The sequence below is a fragment of the Ptychodera flava genome, chromosome 15, assembly GCF_041260155.1.
Source record: "Ptychodera flava strain L36383 chromosome 15, AS_Pfla_20210202, whole genome shotgun sequence".
Classification (NCBI taxonomy): domain Eukaryota; kingdom Metazoa; phylum Hemichordata; class Enteropneusta; family Ptychoderidae; genus Ptychodera; species Ptychodera flava.
This window is the reverse complement of record NC_091942.1, coordinates 14,934,778-14,953,916: the sequence shown is the minus strand read 5'-3', so window position 1 is coordinate 14,953,916 and position 19,139 is coordinate 14,934,778. Positions and strand designations below refer to the sequence as shown.

The 19,139-nt window shown below is 37.6% G+C and overlaps 1 protein-coding gene across 1 annotated transcript in view; it reads left to right on the top strand.

The window, feature by feature from the left end:
• LOC139151277 (exportin-6-like) overlaps positions 1-19,139 on the top strand; it is a 35,455-nt gene that overhangs the window by 1,384 nt on the left and 14,932 nt on the right. The window contains exons 2-14 of the mRNA XM_070723960.1: positions 1,298-1,391; positions 2,063-2,175; positions 2,450-2,647; positions 3,288-3,447; positions 12,446-12,592; positions 13,277-13,727; positions 14,346-14,472; positions 14,833-14,942; positions 16,839-16,947; positions 17,209-17,301; positions 17,713-17,782; positions 18,249-18,408; positions 18,931-19,023. Of these exons, the coding sequence (XP_070580061.1) occupies positions 1,298-1,391; positions 2,063-2,175; positions 2,450-2,647; positions 3,288-3,447; positions 12,446-12,592; positions 13,277-13,727; positions 14,346-14,472; positions 14,833-14,942; positions 16,839-16,947; positions 17,209-17,301; positions 17,713-17,782; positions 18,249-18,408; positions 18,931-19,023 (1,925 nt within the window). The remainder of the gene's footprint in view (positions 1-1,297; positions 1,392-2,062; positions 2,176-2,449; positions 2,648-3,287; positions 3,448-12,445; positions 12,593-13,276; positions 13,728-14,345; positions 14,473-14,832; positions 14,943-16,838; positions 16,948-17,208; positions 17,302-17,712; positions 17,783-18,248; positions 18,409-18,930; positions 19,024-19,139) is intronic.

Sequence of the window (19,139 nt, the reverse complement as noted above, 5' to 3'; positions counted from 1 at the left end):
GCAGTGAAGTTACAGTCGTCAACTTGCTGCATGTCAAAAAAATGTGTGATGCTGTGGGCATACATTTCTGGTTCATTGTTTACATTGTTGGATCTTGTGAGGTCAAAGAATTGAAAATGAAAAGAAAACTGCATTTCCCCATCATTTTGTCCGAGAGCTACATTGTAGAATAAGAAACAAACCAAGATTACTTATGCTAGATAAAATTTTATCTGGAATGTACTTTTCAACTAGTGTAATGATTTTGTCGTCAGTAATAATGACAACTCTGATCTTTTTATAATTGACACTGTCGTTTTGTGTGTGTTTCAAAAAATTACCAATATTTAAAGACAAATATTCAAAATTTGAAGATGGCATTCCATTCCGCATACAAGAAGAACAAACAAAACCTCCCTAGGTTTGTTGATGAGCTCAGAGCTAGGTCATTTTCTGATTAAAAGGTCGTTTTAATTTCAGAGATATTGTTCTTTGAATATTTTAATAGTAATTTGCAGACTAACTAACATGTTGATAGTGGTAAACGAGAACACTTGCATACGAGTGGTAAACGAGAACACTTGCATACGATTTTTTAAAATCCTATAACATTGTATGCCCAAATAAATATTTGTATACTTTTTCATTTGTTTGAATATTTTATATTCTGTTCATGAACTTGCCGTACATCCAAGTATACAGCATAGGAAACTGTGATGTAGATATTTTAGTGACAATGTTGAGAACATTTCTTGGGGGTTTCTTTTAATAGTATACAGGCCTTGAAATTTGACACATGAACAAGGGCAAGTGTTAGACCACACTGGTTGTCTTGACCTTGAGGGCATAGAATTATTTTACAGCAGATAGTTATCAGAACCTATATCTCTCAGTATTCCTATTTGAAGATGCTGACACAACATCTGCAAACATGAGTTAACTACATTTTGTAAATTTTTAGTGATCTAATCTTTTTTATCATTTAAGCCTTTTAAAACTTTTAGTTGTTTGTCTGTTTTATTGTACTTAAATTTTGCGCATATGTCATATCATATATGAAGAAAATTGTAATAACTATCAAATATACAAAAAACCAACACCGCATCACTCTACTTGGACAATAATATGCGAGAAATAGTGCTGTAAGTATGCAGGCAGAATCTGTTGACTGACCCTTACACTAAAGTTGATGAAATTTAAATATTTTTTTCAATAACTTAATGACTTTGTATATTTTACATCAAAAAAGATAATATTATGCCAAGATGTATACAAATCAACCTGACATGATATTGCCACTTGTAAATTTTATTTGTAGGCATCCGAGGATGAAACTAACCTGAAGGCATTGGAGGGATTGATGACGGAATTCTTTGCAACCACAACATCCAATGAAAGGAAAAGACAAATTGGTAAATATATTGTATGAGTCACTCAAGGCTATCCCAGCTATGAACTCATATCCCAAAGAGCATAATTTTGAATTTGAAAGGATGATTATTCCGGTGATGAAGAAATGAACACAGTGATATAAAACACTCAACCAGGGAAAAACAGCCAGGCTTTCACTTTAGGGGTCAAATACAATGTGATTGTACGACAAGAACAATTGTCATACCATCACACTATTGAAGCTGTTTCTGACTGGCTTGATTCACAACGTATGAACAAATCTTGTATCTACTAGTGATTCATGAACTTTACAGCGTGTAAACAGGTCATGGTCAAAAAAATTGTAACAACTGAGCTCTGTTATTGAACCATTCTCTTTCAAGGGTGGGGATTTTGCCAAGCAGGTTTGACTGATGTCTACTGTACGTGATTATATGCCATTTCTTTTTATTTCAAATCCGATCAAATAGTTACCTAAATTGTTACATTTATGTGAATAAACTGATGAAATTAACCTAATGAAATCTCAGAACATAATTATGGAACATATTAAATTTGGTCTAAATGAATGTATCAAAAGACTAATTGATCACATCACTTGATTAAAAAGTATAGTGCATTTCTTTCACAACATATCAGTATGTGTTTGCTTTTGAAAAATATGGTAATGTTTGTTTTATTTCTGTTTCAGAGGAGCTTTTGAATAATTTCAGTGCACAGAGCGGAGCATGGCGGCATTGTTTCTATTTCCTGGCACACACCAGCAATGAATATGTAATGATGTATTGTTTGACAGTCTTTGAGGTAATGAAATGGTATTTCTGTAGATTTTGTGTTGATAATAAAGTTTTTACAACAATGGTTCTCTACAATGATATGACAACAATGCTTTTTTCGAACCTGTAAATGGTTTATACATGTCAAGTCTGAGATTCTACTTTGCATCAACTTTCAGGATAAAATCATTAGTCACTGCATCTGACATCATAACAGGGTAACACAAATGACAATATCAATACCAACAGCAGTATTTTTTTCCTTTCTGCACAATCAATGAGCATACTATTTCCATTTGCAGAACTTAATAAACAGAACCTGGGTTGGTATCCCAATGCAAGACAAGCTGGACATACGCAACAGTTTGTCCAAGCTGCTGTTGTCGCGTCACAAGGCGGTACCTCCATTTGTACGCAATAAACTGGTCAAAGTTTTGGTAGATATCGGGAGATTGGATTGGCCCCATCACTACCCTGACTTCTTCACAGAGATCTTTCACGTGAGTTTATGTTTCATTGTAATCACAACGGCAGAAGCTTCTTTCCAGGGCACGTTTTATTCTTCAGCAGTTTTCATTTCAAAAAGATTTCCTAAATAACAAAATGTGCTGATATAAGAAAGTTTGGACTAGAAACATGAAGGTATGTACATCTAATGCATAAGCTTGAGTGAATGGAGCTGTATATGTATCATAGGTCTATCAGAAACCTAGAGCTACACGATCTCTTCATCATTCATCTCTTGCACTGAAGAGAACAAAATAAGGGCATTACAACCTTGACGTGAAAACTTTGATTTTGTCAGTAAGACTGCTACTTGCCCAAACCAGCCAGTGTAGATTCAAAGTTGTCTTACAAAGCTGTAAGGTATTCTTACAGAAAGATGGAAACAAAGAGTAAAAAACAGAGGAACTTTTGTTTTATATTCACCATTTCCTGTGGTAGTCTCAGAGTTGCATAAGATCATTCAGATTATATCACTGGAGTTTTCATCATTAATTGCGTAAAAGTTTGCTGATGTTGAGATTGACCAAGTTAAAGTAATATCAAAACTCAAAATTTGTATTTTCTGCTTCTTTACAAAATGTGCGTATCTTTAAATTTGACTGATAATGGTTTTTTCATTCCTGTGCATTACAGTTGATACAGCAACCGGGTACGACAGCTTTAGGATTGATCATTCTTCAGACCACATCAGAGGAGTTAGCTTGTCCCAGGGAAGACTTGAGTGTTGCCAGGAAAGAGGAATTGCATTCTTTACTCCTGCAGCAAGTACCAACGATACTTAGTCTTTTGACAGGTGTGTGTACACTACAAGATCTTCAACTTGAGAGTACATTGGCTGGCCACTCTGTGTGAATGAATTTTATCGCCCTAAAACACCACAGACGAAGAAATTGTGTTGTAGTTGTTCAGTTTTTCTTAATGTAACATTACCAGCGTTTCCGTTACAATTTCAAAACTTGCGTACGATTTTACGCAACCTGAGTTTTTATTTGCGTAAAATGTATTCAAAATGCGTACGGTAGGAATCAGTATCTGAAGTGAGCTGGGCAGTCTTTTCTGTAGAACTTGGGGGTTCTCTGTAATACGCATGCTCTATTAACAAAAAACAACAACCTGGGGGGCTTCAAGGTGTAGCTGAACGTTTGCCATGCCGTGATGCATGTCCAGTATATGATCGTTGAGTAGCCCAATGAGTTCGTGCTCAAAGAAAATACCTTCTGACTACGAAATTAGTGTTTCCAAAGGGCTAACAAAAAGCAGATACTGTTCAAAGTCCAGCGGGACCTCTCAAGAATGCAACCCGACAGAGTCTAAATGGTCACCCGTAAACACTTTCCAAATAACATGCGACGTAATGACCATTAACTGTATTGTGTTACCAACAATGTAGACTCGATCGAGTTCTGAATTTTGCATCTGTAGTGCCATTGTCTGTACAGAACTGATTGACATGACGTTTTGTGATGATGATATACAATGTTGCATAAAGTGCTGCCGTCTGCTAAAGTCTAAAATGTTGCAATATCATGATAAATGTCACTTGCAAGCAGGTGCATATGTTCTATTTTGTCCTGCATTGAACCACGTTCAGGCAATGTAGTGCGGCCAAGTACGTCGTGTCATTGGGCGGCATTTCTCAATGCGTATTTGTTTACGCAGTCATGATTTTTTAGTCCCCACGGACACCGTCCGGGGGGACTTATAGGTTTGGTCATGTCCGTGCGTGCGTCCGTGCGTGCGTGCGTCCGTGCGTGCGTCCGTCCGTCCGTTCACGCAGATATCTCAGAGATGCAAGGAGCGATTTCATTCAAACTTGGTACAAGGATTACTTCATATGTCATACAGATGCACGTCGATTTGTTTTGTGATATGATCCAATATGGCCGCCAGGCGGCCATTTTATTACGATATTTTCATGTACAGAGCCATAACTCAGACATGTTTCAACCGATTTTATTCAAAGTTGGTACAAGGACATTGACCAGTGTCATAGATATGCATGTCGATTTGTTTTGTGATACGATCCAATATGGCCGCCAGGCGGCCATTTTATTACAATTTTTTCATGTACAGAGCCATAACTCAGACATGTTTCAACCAATTTATTCAAAGTTGGTACAAGGACATTGACCAATGTCATAGATATGCAAGTCTATTTGTTTTGTGATACGATCCAATATGGCCGCCTGGCGGCCATTTTATTATGATTTTTTCATGTACAGAGCCGTAACTCTGACATGTTTCAACCGATTTTATTCAAAGTTGGTACAAGGACATTGACCAATGTCATAGATATGCAATCTATTTGTTTTGTGATACGATCCAATATGGCCGCCTGGCGGCCATTTTATTACGATTTTTTCATGTACAGAGCCATACCTCAGACATGTTTCAACCGATTTTATTCAAAGTTGGTACAAGGACATTGACCAATGTCATAGATATGCATGTCAATTTGTTTTGTGATACGATCCAATATGGCCGCCAGGCGGCCATTTTATTACAATTTTTTCATGTACAGAGCCATAACTCAGACATGTTTCAACCAATTTTATTCAAAGTTGGTACAAGGACATTGACCAATGTCATAGATATGCATGTCGATTTGTTTTGTGATACGATCCAATATGGCCGCCTGGCGGCCATTTTATTACAATTTTTTCATGTATAGAGCCAAAACTCAGGCATATCTCAACCGATTTTATTCCAAGTTGGTACAAGGACATTGACCTATGTCATACATATGTACGTCTATTTGGTTTGTGATACGATCCAATATGGCCGCTAGGCAGCCATTTTATTACGATGTTTTCATGTACAGAGCCGTAATACTCAGACATGTATCAAGCGAATTTATTCAAAGTTGGTACAAGGAGATTGACTACTGTCATACATATGCATGTCAATTTGTTATGTGATACGATCCAATATGGCTGCCGTGCGGCCATTTTGTTACGATTTTTTCATGTACAGAGCCATAATACTCAGGCATATCTCAAACGATTTTATTCAAAGTTGGTACAAGGACATTAACCTATGTCATACATATGTAGGTCTTTTTGTATGTAGGTCATTCTTGGCCATTGAGCGCTATCTGTATCAAAGTATTTTTATCACAGACCTAATTAATGAAGAGGACTCTATCCTCTCTGAGGACATGTAATCAAAGTACCCATTAACAAGTGGGGACTGTGTCATCAACGATGACTTGTTTTGCGTATTTCCGAACAATTTTGCGTAAAATATGCAGGATTTTGCGTTAACGGAAACACTGATTTACATGTGAAATTTAACCCTTATCCTTCCAAAAGTTTTTTCACTTCCCTCATCAGCCAAGTCAGTATTACACTCAGTGTGACAGTTTTCGGACGACCTCAGTTTTCGGACATTTAGTGACATGCTGTCAGTTACACTCACTTCGCTCCATATCGATAGTGTTTTACAGGTCATGTGACCTCGTATTAAGTCAGGTGACACTGTTGTCCCGTTTTCAATAGTTTTTTTTGGTAGAAGCTATTTAGGACGCTACGAGTGGCGGTCACAAATTGTCATCTGATACTGCGTCAGTGATACTGTCAACATACTGCCGTCAGGTCAAAGTAACTGAAATTTTGACTAAAGTCCTGATTTAGCATTGAATTTCGAATGTTGGAGAGAATAATGATTTTGAAAATATTCTTTCCATTGTTCGCTACGATTGCTGTGTTAGCGCTGGGTTTCGAAAGCTGTTAGCCACTGTGGCGAATAGTTTCAAATTTTATAGCCACAGACAAATTTATTAGCCACACATTTTTACGAAAACAAAGCTTTCTATAATGCTATAATCTCCAATGTCGGTTGCATGCACAAGAATAAACTATCAACACATCAACCTTGTATCCAGTTGTCTTCATTTTAACACTGGAAATTGCTTGATTCTGGACCGCGATGCAAATCGACAGCAGCACGCAACATTGAGACCACGATTAAAATGAACTGCAACACGGAAGGTTGGGACCGCGATGCAAATCAACAGCATGACAGCAACACTGAACGTTCGGACTGCGATTAAACTAGAAGTTTGGTTACACGGTATTACGTTACATCAGTACACATAGTGTCTTTGTCACGTCATACAAGACGTCTCGTAAATGTGGCACAGACGTTCGGAACGTCATCAAACGACACTTCTACATGTAGTCTTAATTACGTGTAGTAATTTTTAGATTTTCTTGGTGATTTGCGGGAATTTAGACAGGAAATATACTAGTATGAGTATCATTGTAAATTTGCAAACATCTTTGATATCAGAAAATTCCGTAGAGTTCACCTGAACAAGACGTACGTGCTATGGTTTCCTGACATAAATGAAATGTTGTCTAATTCAACTTTCTACCTGAAGCTGTCACAAAGATTTCCGTAAACCACATAAATTACTGTATTAGGTCTAGAGAAAATCGGTAAATTTAATGCGAGGATACAACGAGCTTGAATAGTCCTCACGTAGAGATATTAATTGTTTCTTAAAACTTAGACGAATTTCGTATGTTTCTGAAAAAATAATACGGCAAAATCGGTCCTACTAATTACTGCCCGTCACTGCCTGTCACTGCCCGTCAGAATTAGCCTTCCAATTACTGTAATCAGGCGATATTTCAATACCAAAGACCACTTATATAATAGAAAGCTACAAAATAAGAGTCTGTTTTACTCCAAATGCCCGAGTCCTGTCTCAGAACTAAAGTGAATATTGGAGCGCTAAGTTCTCTACTCGACGGGCAGTGATGATAGGCAGTGTTCGGACATCGATTACGATCAGCCTTGCCCCTCGTTTGCAAATCAACGTTGTTGGGGTCTGGGACGACATTTTGTTTGGTTGTATAGTAAGTAGCCTAATGTTTTTGATATGAGATATCAACTGATTACAGTCGTTGAAAGGTAAATTTCCCGACGGCAGTGACGGGCAGTGGTCGGAGGTCGACGGGCAATATGTATGGCCAATGGTGATGCATGTACGATCACACGATTAGCGTTGCTACTCGTTCGAAAATCAACATTTTTCGGATCTTGGCATATTATTTCGTTCGTTTTTACAAAGAGTAGTGGTCTTTGGTATTGAAATATCGACTGATTACAGTAATTGGAAGGCTAATTTCCTGACGGGCAGTGACGGGCAGTATTTAGTAGGACCCCGGCAAAATCAACCAAAAAAATCACAACTGAGCATGGATACGCGTACGCCACTGTGTGCCTTCAGACGTACACGTAATTAGATTGTAACCTCTCTAATGAACAACAACACGGAACGTCGTGACCGCGATGCAAATCGACAACAACACGGAATGCGTCGCTGGGATGGCGATTTTTATGAACATCAATACGGGACCATGAGGACCGCGATGCAAATCGACCACCATTAAAATAAGACCTCGATTAAAATGCGCAACACGGAACGTCCAGACCACGATGCAAATAAATTTCAACACCGAACGTTGTGACCACGATTAAAATGCGTATGTCTGCTGTAGCAAAGTTTCAATTCTCGCGAGTGTTCGCTTTGCTTGCTGTACACTAGACAAAATGACGTCAAATTTATCGCGAGACAAGGGCTCGATTGCGCATGCCTGCATTTTCAATTCTCGCGATAATCATTATGTGCATGCTGTACACTATACAAATTGACGTCAAATCTCTCGCGAGACTTGGCTCGATTGCAATTGCGTACGTCGGAGAGATCAATACGGAAGTAGATATAGTTTTTTTCGCGAATCGCCGAAAGAGAAGCGCAGATCAACAAAAGACTTAAAAACCCCACGTTTTTGCTTATTTTGCGGAATTTTTCAACAAAAATCACTTTCGCCACTGTGGCGAATTAGGATCGATTTTTCTTCGCCACTGCTGATTTCAATTCGCTTTTGCGAACGTGGCGAATGGGCAGCGCGAACACAGGATTGTATGTAGTTTTAACGAAAACTGCGTAGTTGTTTCGAGAAAAAAAGTACATTTAATGAACGTAAGAAGTGTACAAGTTTTGGACAGACAATATTTAGCATAATCGTGTGAACGTAGTAAGTGACTTACCGCGTAAAAACTTGACAGGTAAATACTTCCATATGATGAAATATACTTGCTATATTTCATTTGTTAGCTCCCATTTGCCATACATATATGGCAATTGGGAGGTTATATGGTTGAAAAAAGTCTGTATGTGAGATGTCTGTCTGTATGTATGTATGTATGTATGTATGTATGTATGTATGGATGTCTGTCCGTCCAACGCAAAAACTCAAAAACCGCTGCACATATTAAGCTGATTTTTGGTGTAGTGATGCCATATATGATGTAGATGTGCCGTTGTTAAAATGAACTTTTTAGTCCCATAGATATGCAAATGAGATAGAAAAAAAGGCGAAAATGGTCAAAAATCAATAACTCAGGAACTACTCATCTGATCATTGTCACATTTGGGTTTTAGGTACCTTAGGCCCAACTCATTCAAACATATAAATTTGATGTCAATATTTAATGCTTTCTATTTTTTATGAATTTTTTCTTTCTTTTTTTTGCCATTTTAGTAAAAATCTTTTTCTCTTAAACCAGAGGTCGGATCGCTTTAAAATTTGGCGTGCAGGTGCCTTGTGAGAACTCAAAATAGAATTCATCAAAATTGTGGCAAAATTTGCATATTTGTATTTTTGGGCAATTTTTGTCATTTTTGGTAAAAATCTTCTTTGAAACTGTGTATGCCATTACTTTCTAATTGGATGTGCAGGCTCCTAGGAGTGACCTGAAGATGACTCGGTGTACTCAAGGCGAAATTTGCAAATTTGTGGTACTTTTTGCCATGCTTTCAAATTTGGTACACAGGTAAAATGTAGTAGGTCATTCATTCAAAGTCAAGTACTGCCTGTGTGAATGAGCAGATTATGATTGTGCTGTTCCAGGCTGAGGTGTTATTTATAGGAATGATGCAATGTTAGACGGTAATTGATGTTTTAACTGAATTTGACTTACATTATATGTAACTCTTGTACTGTATAAACCCTATCAATTCACCCAGAAAAAAATAATTAATATGATTTTAAATAATTGAATTAATTAGAAAATCAACAAAGCCTAAATAATTTTAGTGTAGAATTATTAGAAAGTTCAACTTTTTTGACAGTTCATAGTGAAACGCTTGCCATCTTGGATGATTAAAACATCATGTAAAGACAACTTTCTGAATCCCAACTTTGACATATTCTGTACCGTGTTATCTAAAAGAAATTGCTCATAATAGTTTGTCATGGTAGGTTGTCAATAAATAGAGATAGAGAAAGTTCCAATTTCCATTTATGGTCGACTTAGGATAAATTACTTTTTGAGGAAAAAAATAGAGTGGTCAATTAAAAGAGTGGTCAAAGTGATAGGGTTTTTATGGTAAAGCTGGGCTATAAGATTCCTCATGTTCTATTTATAGCAATTATGCAATCTGTGTAAACAGTGCAATGAAAGTGTTACACGATTCCTTATAATGCTTTTGATGACCTTGAACTTCTTAAGTTGCAAACATTTGTCTCTTCGTTGTGCTTTCTCTGAGTACCTACAGGCTCAACTTATTCAACAGAACTTACTTGCAATGTTAATTTGAGAGTTAAAATGTGCTTGGTTAATAGGATGAAAATACTGATAAAGATAACCAACTGAAGATTCTTTATAACCTGACAGATATGCTGTTTTTTTATGACGTAATCTTGATAAGCAAGGCATGTTTACTTTAATTAGAATGTAATTAACTCTTGTTTATATTATTATAAACAGTAGTATCAAGTTGAACAAACTGATATTGATAGGTTGGTCGGCTGTTGGAGGTTAAAAGTTGTAAAAATAAATGTATGTATGTATGCATGTCTATCTGTCTGTCCGTCTGTCTGTCTGTACGTACGTATGTATCTATGTAAGCATGTATGTATGTAGGTATGTATGTATGTATGTATGTTAGTATGTGCGGATGTATGTCCTTTCACATTAAAAACTCCTAAACCACAACATATACCATCTTAGTATTTGGTGGACATTTGCACCCAAGGGTTGAGATGTGAATTTGTTGAAGTGAACATGTCAAAGTCAAAAATATGCAAATGAGGGGGAAAAAAGGAAAAATCCTGCAAATTGCTAAAACTCTGTAACCACTGGCCAGATTTAGTTGAACTTGAACTTGGTATAGGCTCTTTATAATGACTTTAGTTACATTTCTTCAACTTGTGGTGAAACTTTGAAAGTTGTATTTTTTGGGCGATTTTCCCTTTTTTGGTCAAAAAATCTTCTTTTCTAAAAGCGCTCATCCCATTGCATTGAAAACTTGTATGTATGATCCTAGGGTTGGCCTTTGTCAGATTTGTTCAAATTGTGGTGAAATTTTCATATTTGTATTTTTGGGGCATTTTTATTTCCATTTTTTGTCAAAAAATCATTTTCTCCCAAAGTATTTGTTTGATTGATTTTAAACATGATTGTCTTGATCCTAAGGTTGTTTTCTGTCAGATTGGTAAAAGTCATTTTGAGATGGAGCATTTCATATTGCTGGGGTATAAGATTAATTTGGACCTGCAATGGAATTTTCTCAGTAATCAACCTGTATTAAAGAATTCAATGTCATGTGTGTATTAGTACTTACGGTAGTATCTCTGTAAAATGGGAGCACAGTGTCATTGACACTATTTTTAAAAATGCCTGTGCGATTCTAATACAAACAAAATATGCAATGGAAACAATTATAAGTACCGTAATACTCACTGAAAAAGCTTAGTGAAGTTAGCCAAACCGTACGATAAGGTGCCGAATGCAACACGCACAGAGACAGCCCGTGTCCGTGTCTAAGCGCTATACACATCGAAATATAGTTGAGTCGTCCATGGATTAAACATAACTAATTATCATGAAATAATCTTATATACAACTTTCTAAACACATCGAAATTAAAAATCGGTGGTTTGAAGTTTCAAATTATCAATACTTAGCTCTTAATCGCATTCCAAACACGACGTCCGATTTCTGGGATTGCAGTCCGATTACTATGCCCTCAACATGGGGTCAAAACTTTGGCAACTTTGACCCCGAAATACCACTCCCGTCGTGTCAACTGAGTTTGAGGATAACCACAATAAAGTTTCGAAAAGTATGGTAATAAGATTTCGTATTGCTGGTCATTTACGAAATGACTTTGGGCGAAATTCACTACCCTGTCCGAAAACTGTCACACTGAGTGTATTTTCACTGTTATAGCAGCTGTAGTTTTTAAAAATCATATTTACAGCACACGTTTCCAGGGGCCTTTTCAGGGTTCAATTTTGTGTTAAAATGCACCATGTGGGACATGTTATGCGTTATTAATTTTAATAACTTGATCTGATGGTGAAACTTGGAAGGATAAAGGGCTTTCAATTTGTGCAATATTACAGGACATGTAATACCCTACATGTTTTGTTGCCCAGGAGTTGTCAAATGAAAATTAACTGTAGGGATTGATGTAAATCTGACAATAGTAGGCTGGACAACAGTTAGGAATCTTTATTCTAAATCACAGTTGCAGACATTCTGCACGTATTCAGGAGTAGTTGGACCAGACTAACAACAAATACACAAGTATTTTGCTGAAGGTACCAGTCATTGATGCAAAAAAGATCACAAAATATTCTTGATGTGTTGTACAAAGTGCCTGTGATGAGCCGTCTTTGGTAACATTGTTGTCCAAGATCAAAAATGTATTTTGGTATAATGTGTCATCTTAAAATTTATTTCTTTTCCACCTGGAAAATTCTTTTCTGCAGGTACTCTAGAGTCTGTTTTGGACAAGCATCGACAGCTGGTCACCACGGCAACACCACCGCCCTCACCAACTCATGGAGATTCCAATTCAAATAGTCCCACAAGTCAGAAAACCTTTGAAATGTTCAGTACGTCACCTTTGCAATCAGGTAAGTAAAACTCATTTTGTCTGGACATTGGTTGATATCGTTCTGGTTGTATGTAGCATGTTGAAGCATATAGAGTGGGACATACATGAAGTGTACAAGCTGTGACAGGGTCCGTACATTCCTCGGAAGTCTGCAAATTTTCAGTGACTTTCAGTGCACACTCCCGATGTCATTTGGATAACGAGTCAAATTACAATTTAACACAGTGCTTCTTTGAAGTATTTATTCAGTCTCCAGTTCACTTTTTACAGATGTTCAAATGATAATTATCTGATTTAGAGAGTTCATGTACAGTTGAAATATTTTATGGAAAACAACAAACAAAGCAAAACTCTGCTTATATTGATAGCAGTGATCATAATCATACTGAATTCAGCATTGTATGTAGAATATTGGCAACTGGATATGATTTTTATAATTTCCATCATAACATTTGTAGTTACAATATACCCTATTCATCCTCGTATGTGCAACTTCTGAAATTCTTGTAACTGAAATGCATTTGTAGAAATGTGTAGTTTTGTGTTTTATGATTTCAGTGTTGTATTGAGTCGGTTTAATTTTCCTGCCCTTTGATACAGATACAAGACTTGAAAATCTGACATCAGTTGGCTGTGTCTTGTCCTCCATAAATGCATCCAGCAATCCATTAACTTTCCCCTCCCTATGATGATTGTGTTTCAGGAAGTATACTTAACAGTATGTTCCAGTCAGGAAGCAGCAAGACCAACGTACTGCCCCTTCCGCCGCTGGACCAAGACAGTGAACAACTCAGTACACTGGCCCTCAACTGCCTCAACCACCTGTTCAGCTGGATACCGCTGTCCACAAACATCACCCCGTCACTCCTCACGACGATCTTTCAGTTCGCCAGCTTCGGCTGCGACATCAACACAGTACAGAACAATCCTTCCACGTCGAGTAGGCGCTCCAGTTTCAGCAAGACTGGGAGCTCCACGCTGGGCGTGCTGGCGATGTGCTGCATAAATGAGATCATGTCCAAGAACTGTGTGCCCACAGAGTTTGAGGAGTTCCTGCTTCGTATGTTCCAACAAACATTCCAGTTACTGCAGAGGTTAACCAAGGACACCACTGCCCAGTCTGTAGGCAATAAATTGGCTGAATTAGATGAAAAGTAAGTTTTCAATATTTTTGACTTCTATTCCTCTTCTATTCAAGAAAGACATCTAAGTGTTCAGATATTTCAAGGTGTTGCCTTTTACCAGTGTTTACCAAAACATGTGCAGACACACCATAGATATCATGTGGATCATGATGTGTTATGGCAGGGAAATATTGGTAAAAATAAATGTTATTCAAAATTCATATTTTTAACTAGTTTCCCTGATGAGAGTGATGGAAATCTGCAAAATCAAATGTGTGTGGAGTCTCCATCTTCTGCTGTTGAATATCAGCTCAGCCAAGTGCAAAGTTTAAAGTAAAACAGTAGCTATATTGCTTCTCCGTAATTCTTCATCAAATTACATATACATACAAAGACATGCATTTGGTTTAACATTTTCATCTAGCGCCAAATTAAAGATTATTGTTATGGTCAAAATATTTCAGTAGACCCTTTTACAAGGCATGTGTGTCTTGGTGAGAACACTTTTGTCAGTATAAATCACAGCTAAGTCACTGGTTAGTTTCAAATACATGTATCATGTATATTTGTTTATCACCAGTTGTAGTACAGTCACTTGTTTTCAACGTTGTGGTGATTATTTTATCATATTTGGTGTTTTTTTTCTAGTTATGTAGAGAAGTTCACAGACTTCCTGAGGTTGTTTGTGAGTGTACACTTGAGGAGGTTTGAAGGCAATGCACAGTTCCCAGTATTGGAGTTTCTAGCTCTGCTCTTCAAATACACATTCAAACAGGTATGTTGTTTCCCCAAAATAGGCACCAAACCATCCCACTATTTGTTTTTCATTCTACAGAATTGTTCTATTCAGAATCAGACTTACGTTTATGAAGTTGTAGTGTACCGGTTTTCTTTTATCAAGAGAGGGACGTACACAGTGCTCTCAGAATATTGTGTGCAGGATTGCAGCTCCTATTTTGTCAGTCATTGGAGTCAACAAGTTTAATCCTTTTCCTGCCAGACAGTATCACTTCCCCATCAGCCAAGTCAGTAAAAAGCGGTATTGAGGCATTTCAAAAATATTTTCAGAAAATGGAACTGAGAAACATGGCAGCTACTTTTTTTTAACAAATACAATGTTTTTTCCCTCCTTCAGCCTGGTTACGAAGGATTCTTTGCCTGTCTTGATATCTGGACTGTGTTCATTGATTATCTGCTGACAGAAACCAGATCAAGGACTACAGAGAAAGAAGAAAAGATTAACAGGTGAGAAACAAATCCAGAAACTCTTTCAATAATCAAAACAAATACCGTAAAATTCCCAATTGAGGCCGCACCTCTAATTGAAGCCGCACCCTGACTTTGAAACATTGTCTTGGCTCATTGTTTGCCCATTTTGAGTTTTTGAATTGTACCATATTATAGAAGCCGCACCCCTTCTCTGAGCCCATCATGAAACAATGCATGCTGAAATTCACACCAGCTGGCTTGCGTGGCGTCATTGACTTGTGCTAATGATTGACAGGTGTCTTTCTTACAGAAGAAATACCCAATAAAAAGTTCCTTTTTAACACTACTACCATTGTGCATTTTGTCATTGATAGTAACAAAAGTACAAACAAACGCCCCATGTATCGGCACGTTTGTTTGTATGTTTGAACATGACCAAAGTTTTTGTCAGTGTGGTAAACACTGCCATAGTCAATTACCTGATACAACAATTTTGAAGCAATGGTGTTTGTGTACAAGTTAAAATAGTTGAGAGATTGAGATACCATGTTTCAAATACGTAGTTTTCATTCAATACCCACGTACCCTTACCGGTGCCTGACGTACAACAACACCACCTGCATCATATTGACATAATGAACTGCCTATACTGTACTGTGGCTGCTGAATGACCATGGTGGGTGCATACACAGTCGCTCGAGAGCTATTCAGCTCTGGGACTATTCGCCCCATAGACGAGTATACAGAAGCGAGGGGTATTTCTCGCTTCTGTATACTCGTCTATGGGGCGAATAGTCCCAGAGCTGAATAGCTCTCGAGCGACTGTGGTGCATATAAGCTTGTACACGTTCTGTTTTTGATCATGAGAAAATAAAATTTGACCACAAAACAGTTCACAAAAACATGCCAGTAAAGTTACCAAAGGTCATTCACTTGCCTTTATTGCACTATCCGAGTATGAGCCACCGGTTCGGCAACACAAGACAGCTGTAAATCAAGGGGACCCATCTGCCATGGACGCTTAATTTATGCTAATTTTATGCACGATTTTTTTTCAACACCATTTGATCTTCTATCGCTTTCAAAATCGACTTACACGTCCAAAGAAATTGATTGTACAATCTCTGAATACAGAAGTAACATTTTTGTGAAATTTCAGCGTCCAAAAACCCCTAAACTTGAAACAAAGACATCATGCATGCTGGCTGGTCAACATGGCCGACCTTAGTGAGACTATTCTATTTAGGGGACGGGGGTCAGCAGGGTCAGAGAATCAAGAAAGTACTGGAAAAACGTGTCATTTTCCTTACGATGCTGTCAAGGGAACTCCAGTTTCCCATTGTTTTAACATCTTTTAATAGTTTCCTTATTATCTAAAAGGAATTTTACCAAGTTTAACGACCAAATACACTCTCCTAACATTTCTCTTTTGGAGTTACACTAGGGTAGGGGCTTTTTATGCGGGTAATTTATTCACGCAAAATTCATTGGTACTAATTTGCATAACAATAGCGTTTGCCTTGCAATGCTTGATGAGCATTGAGAAAAATATCGAAACACAGGAAATGTACGTAATTGAAGCCGCACCGGGACTTCAGTGCGTGATCCCAGGGGTCCCTCAAAAATGTTTCTAATACAAGCCGCGGCTTCAATTGGGAATTTTACGGTAGTAATTTCAGCATTTGCTTTCCAAATGATTTGCTTTCCAAATGTGAGTTTTCAAATTGGATGCCAACCGTAGAATGATTTTCCTGTAATGCTGGCATGAATTTGTTGTGTCAGTATAAGAAATTTAGGAAAAAGGAGAAGAATCTTTTTCATGGACTAGAGAAACACAGAATCAATAGAACCATTAACATGGATAGTATATCTTTAGCTTTTTGAAATCTCGGGTGTTGAATTATAGCAACGGTATGTTTGCACTATCTACAGGTACAAAGACGCATTGGTCAGTCTCATGAGTGAGATTCTTCGAAAACTTCAGTTTCGTTTTAACCAATCTCAGCTTGAAGAAATGGATGATGAAACACTGGATGATGATGTAAGTAGACAGTTAGTCAGTGTGGTTTAGTTTTATCGTAAGTTTTGTTGAATATTTAGCTTTTGAAGATGCTGACAGAGATGAAAGTAGGAGTCTTGATGTTGCCATTGTTGCATTTTGGTCATACAAACTGCCAGCCTCCTCGGTTATTGGTACCATTTTGAGTTTCTCAGTCTTTTTGTTGTAAACAGAATATCTTTAAAGTGTTGATTCATGTACAGTTGATAAGTCCCAATATCTGCTGTGCTATTCATTTCACAGTGTGAAACAGAGTGGCAGCATTTTCTACGACAGTGTGTTGAAGTGATTGCCAGGGTTGCAGAGCTGCTGCCAAGTGAAGCTTTCAGTCTTATGGTAGGTCTTCATCTCTGAATAATGCACCACTGGGGGGAGGGAGGGAGTGAAAGAGTGAGGGGAGGAGGAGGGGAGAGGTGGGGAGGGGAGGGCTCTGAAGGAGAGAGAGAGGAAGTTCTGAAGGATTGGATGGGAAATCAATCATCAGTAATAACAATGTATATTAATACTTATTTGTATGCAGTGTGTACAAAATACCTGGTATTTCCATATACTGTAGAGAGGGATAAATTGTACTTGATGCACGGAACCAAGTATATCTTACAAAACTGTCGAAAGTTACAGATGATGCATAAAGAGACTAACAAGGAATAAGGTAATATGATAATGAGTGATTGAAAAAGACATTTTAGAGTGATGTGATAACAAGATGTTCTTAAATTAATGAGGTGATGTTAATTTCATATCCAGTACCCACCGTTTCAAGAGTATTCAGATGTATACCTGGGCCTGCAGCAACACATAGTCAACACAGGAGGAGGTAGGCTGTTTTTATGGAAATATGTCAACGGAAAAGATAAACTTTGCTTCTTTGACTTTGACAAAGTAGCAATAGTTCAGAACTGTATGTTGATCTTATAATTCTAGTATGTAAATCTGCTGTAAACAGAAGTGGCGTATGAAAGAGCTCAGTTGGATAAGTCTATTTATTTTTGAAGTATGGCAGTCATGTACAGAGAGCAGCACTCTAACATTGAGTATAACACAATGTGAGCAAATGTGAGGAAATTGTACAAAGAAATGACACAATTAAGTCATAACTTTGCATGGCTAGAATTATTTCATTTATGTGAACGTGGTAATTTTTGAAATTTTTACTTTCAAGCCAAAATGCTTTCTTGTGTATTCGCCTTTTTGTATATTGGCCAAAAGCCTTGAAACACAGTAGACATTTTCTATGTCATGCATAATTTTAAACCTTCATGATCTGTCAATGTTACTTTCAGGGCAAAGACTGAACATCACAGCAGAGAATGAATGCAGGAGGCTGCATTGCACTTTGCGGGATTTGTCGTCGCTGTTACAAGCTTTAGGTCGTCATGCTGATCATTTCATAGCGGATAAATTTGCGGGTAGATTACAAGATGCCATGCCTTTGGTAGACAGGTGAGTGTTTTATTTTACAACCCTTTTCAGAATTAGAGCGCGAAGCCACTGCAGTGAACTGCAATAAAACTGCTTACACTAATTAGTTTCAGCTGTAGCCGTGGCCACTTTGGTGTTGAACAAGGCTACTTGATAAAGACCAAAAAGTCTGCTTGTACAAAGGCAAAACTAGCTCTGTCTGAGGCTCGCGTTGTAAATGAGAGTTTACGATTGGCACCCTGTGTTCAAGATTAAGATACAATGTAACATTACCATGCACTGGTCCATGTACAAATCTTTTTTATTTCAACTTCCCCAGACAAACTGTCTGCATGGGACATACAATGTTGTCGACTTTGACAGCGGGCTACAGCTGAAACTAATTAGTGTGAGCAGTTTTATTGCAGTTCACTGCAGTGGCTTCGCGCTCTAATTCTGAAAAGGGTAGTATATTGGTAGACAACTCTTTTGGAAATACTTCTTTTATAAAAATGTAGAACAGAATAATTTTGATGACATTTTTCTTTCCTTCTCTGTTTACAGGTTATGTCAGGTCACAATCTATGGTTCAAAGATGCGTCTCTACGAAGTACAAACACCAATACCAACAGTATTACGACCTGATTTTATTGAAGTGTAAGTTTTCCAAATCTGGAAAAAAGTGCATGCTACCTGATGTCCATCATTCCACGGAGATAGTAATAGAAAAAAAGTAGCGATTGCTGTTATAAATCAAAAAATGTAAATTGTTT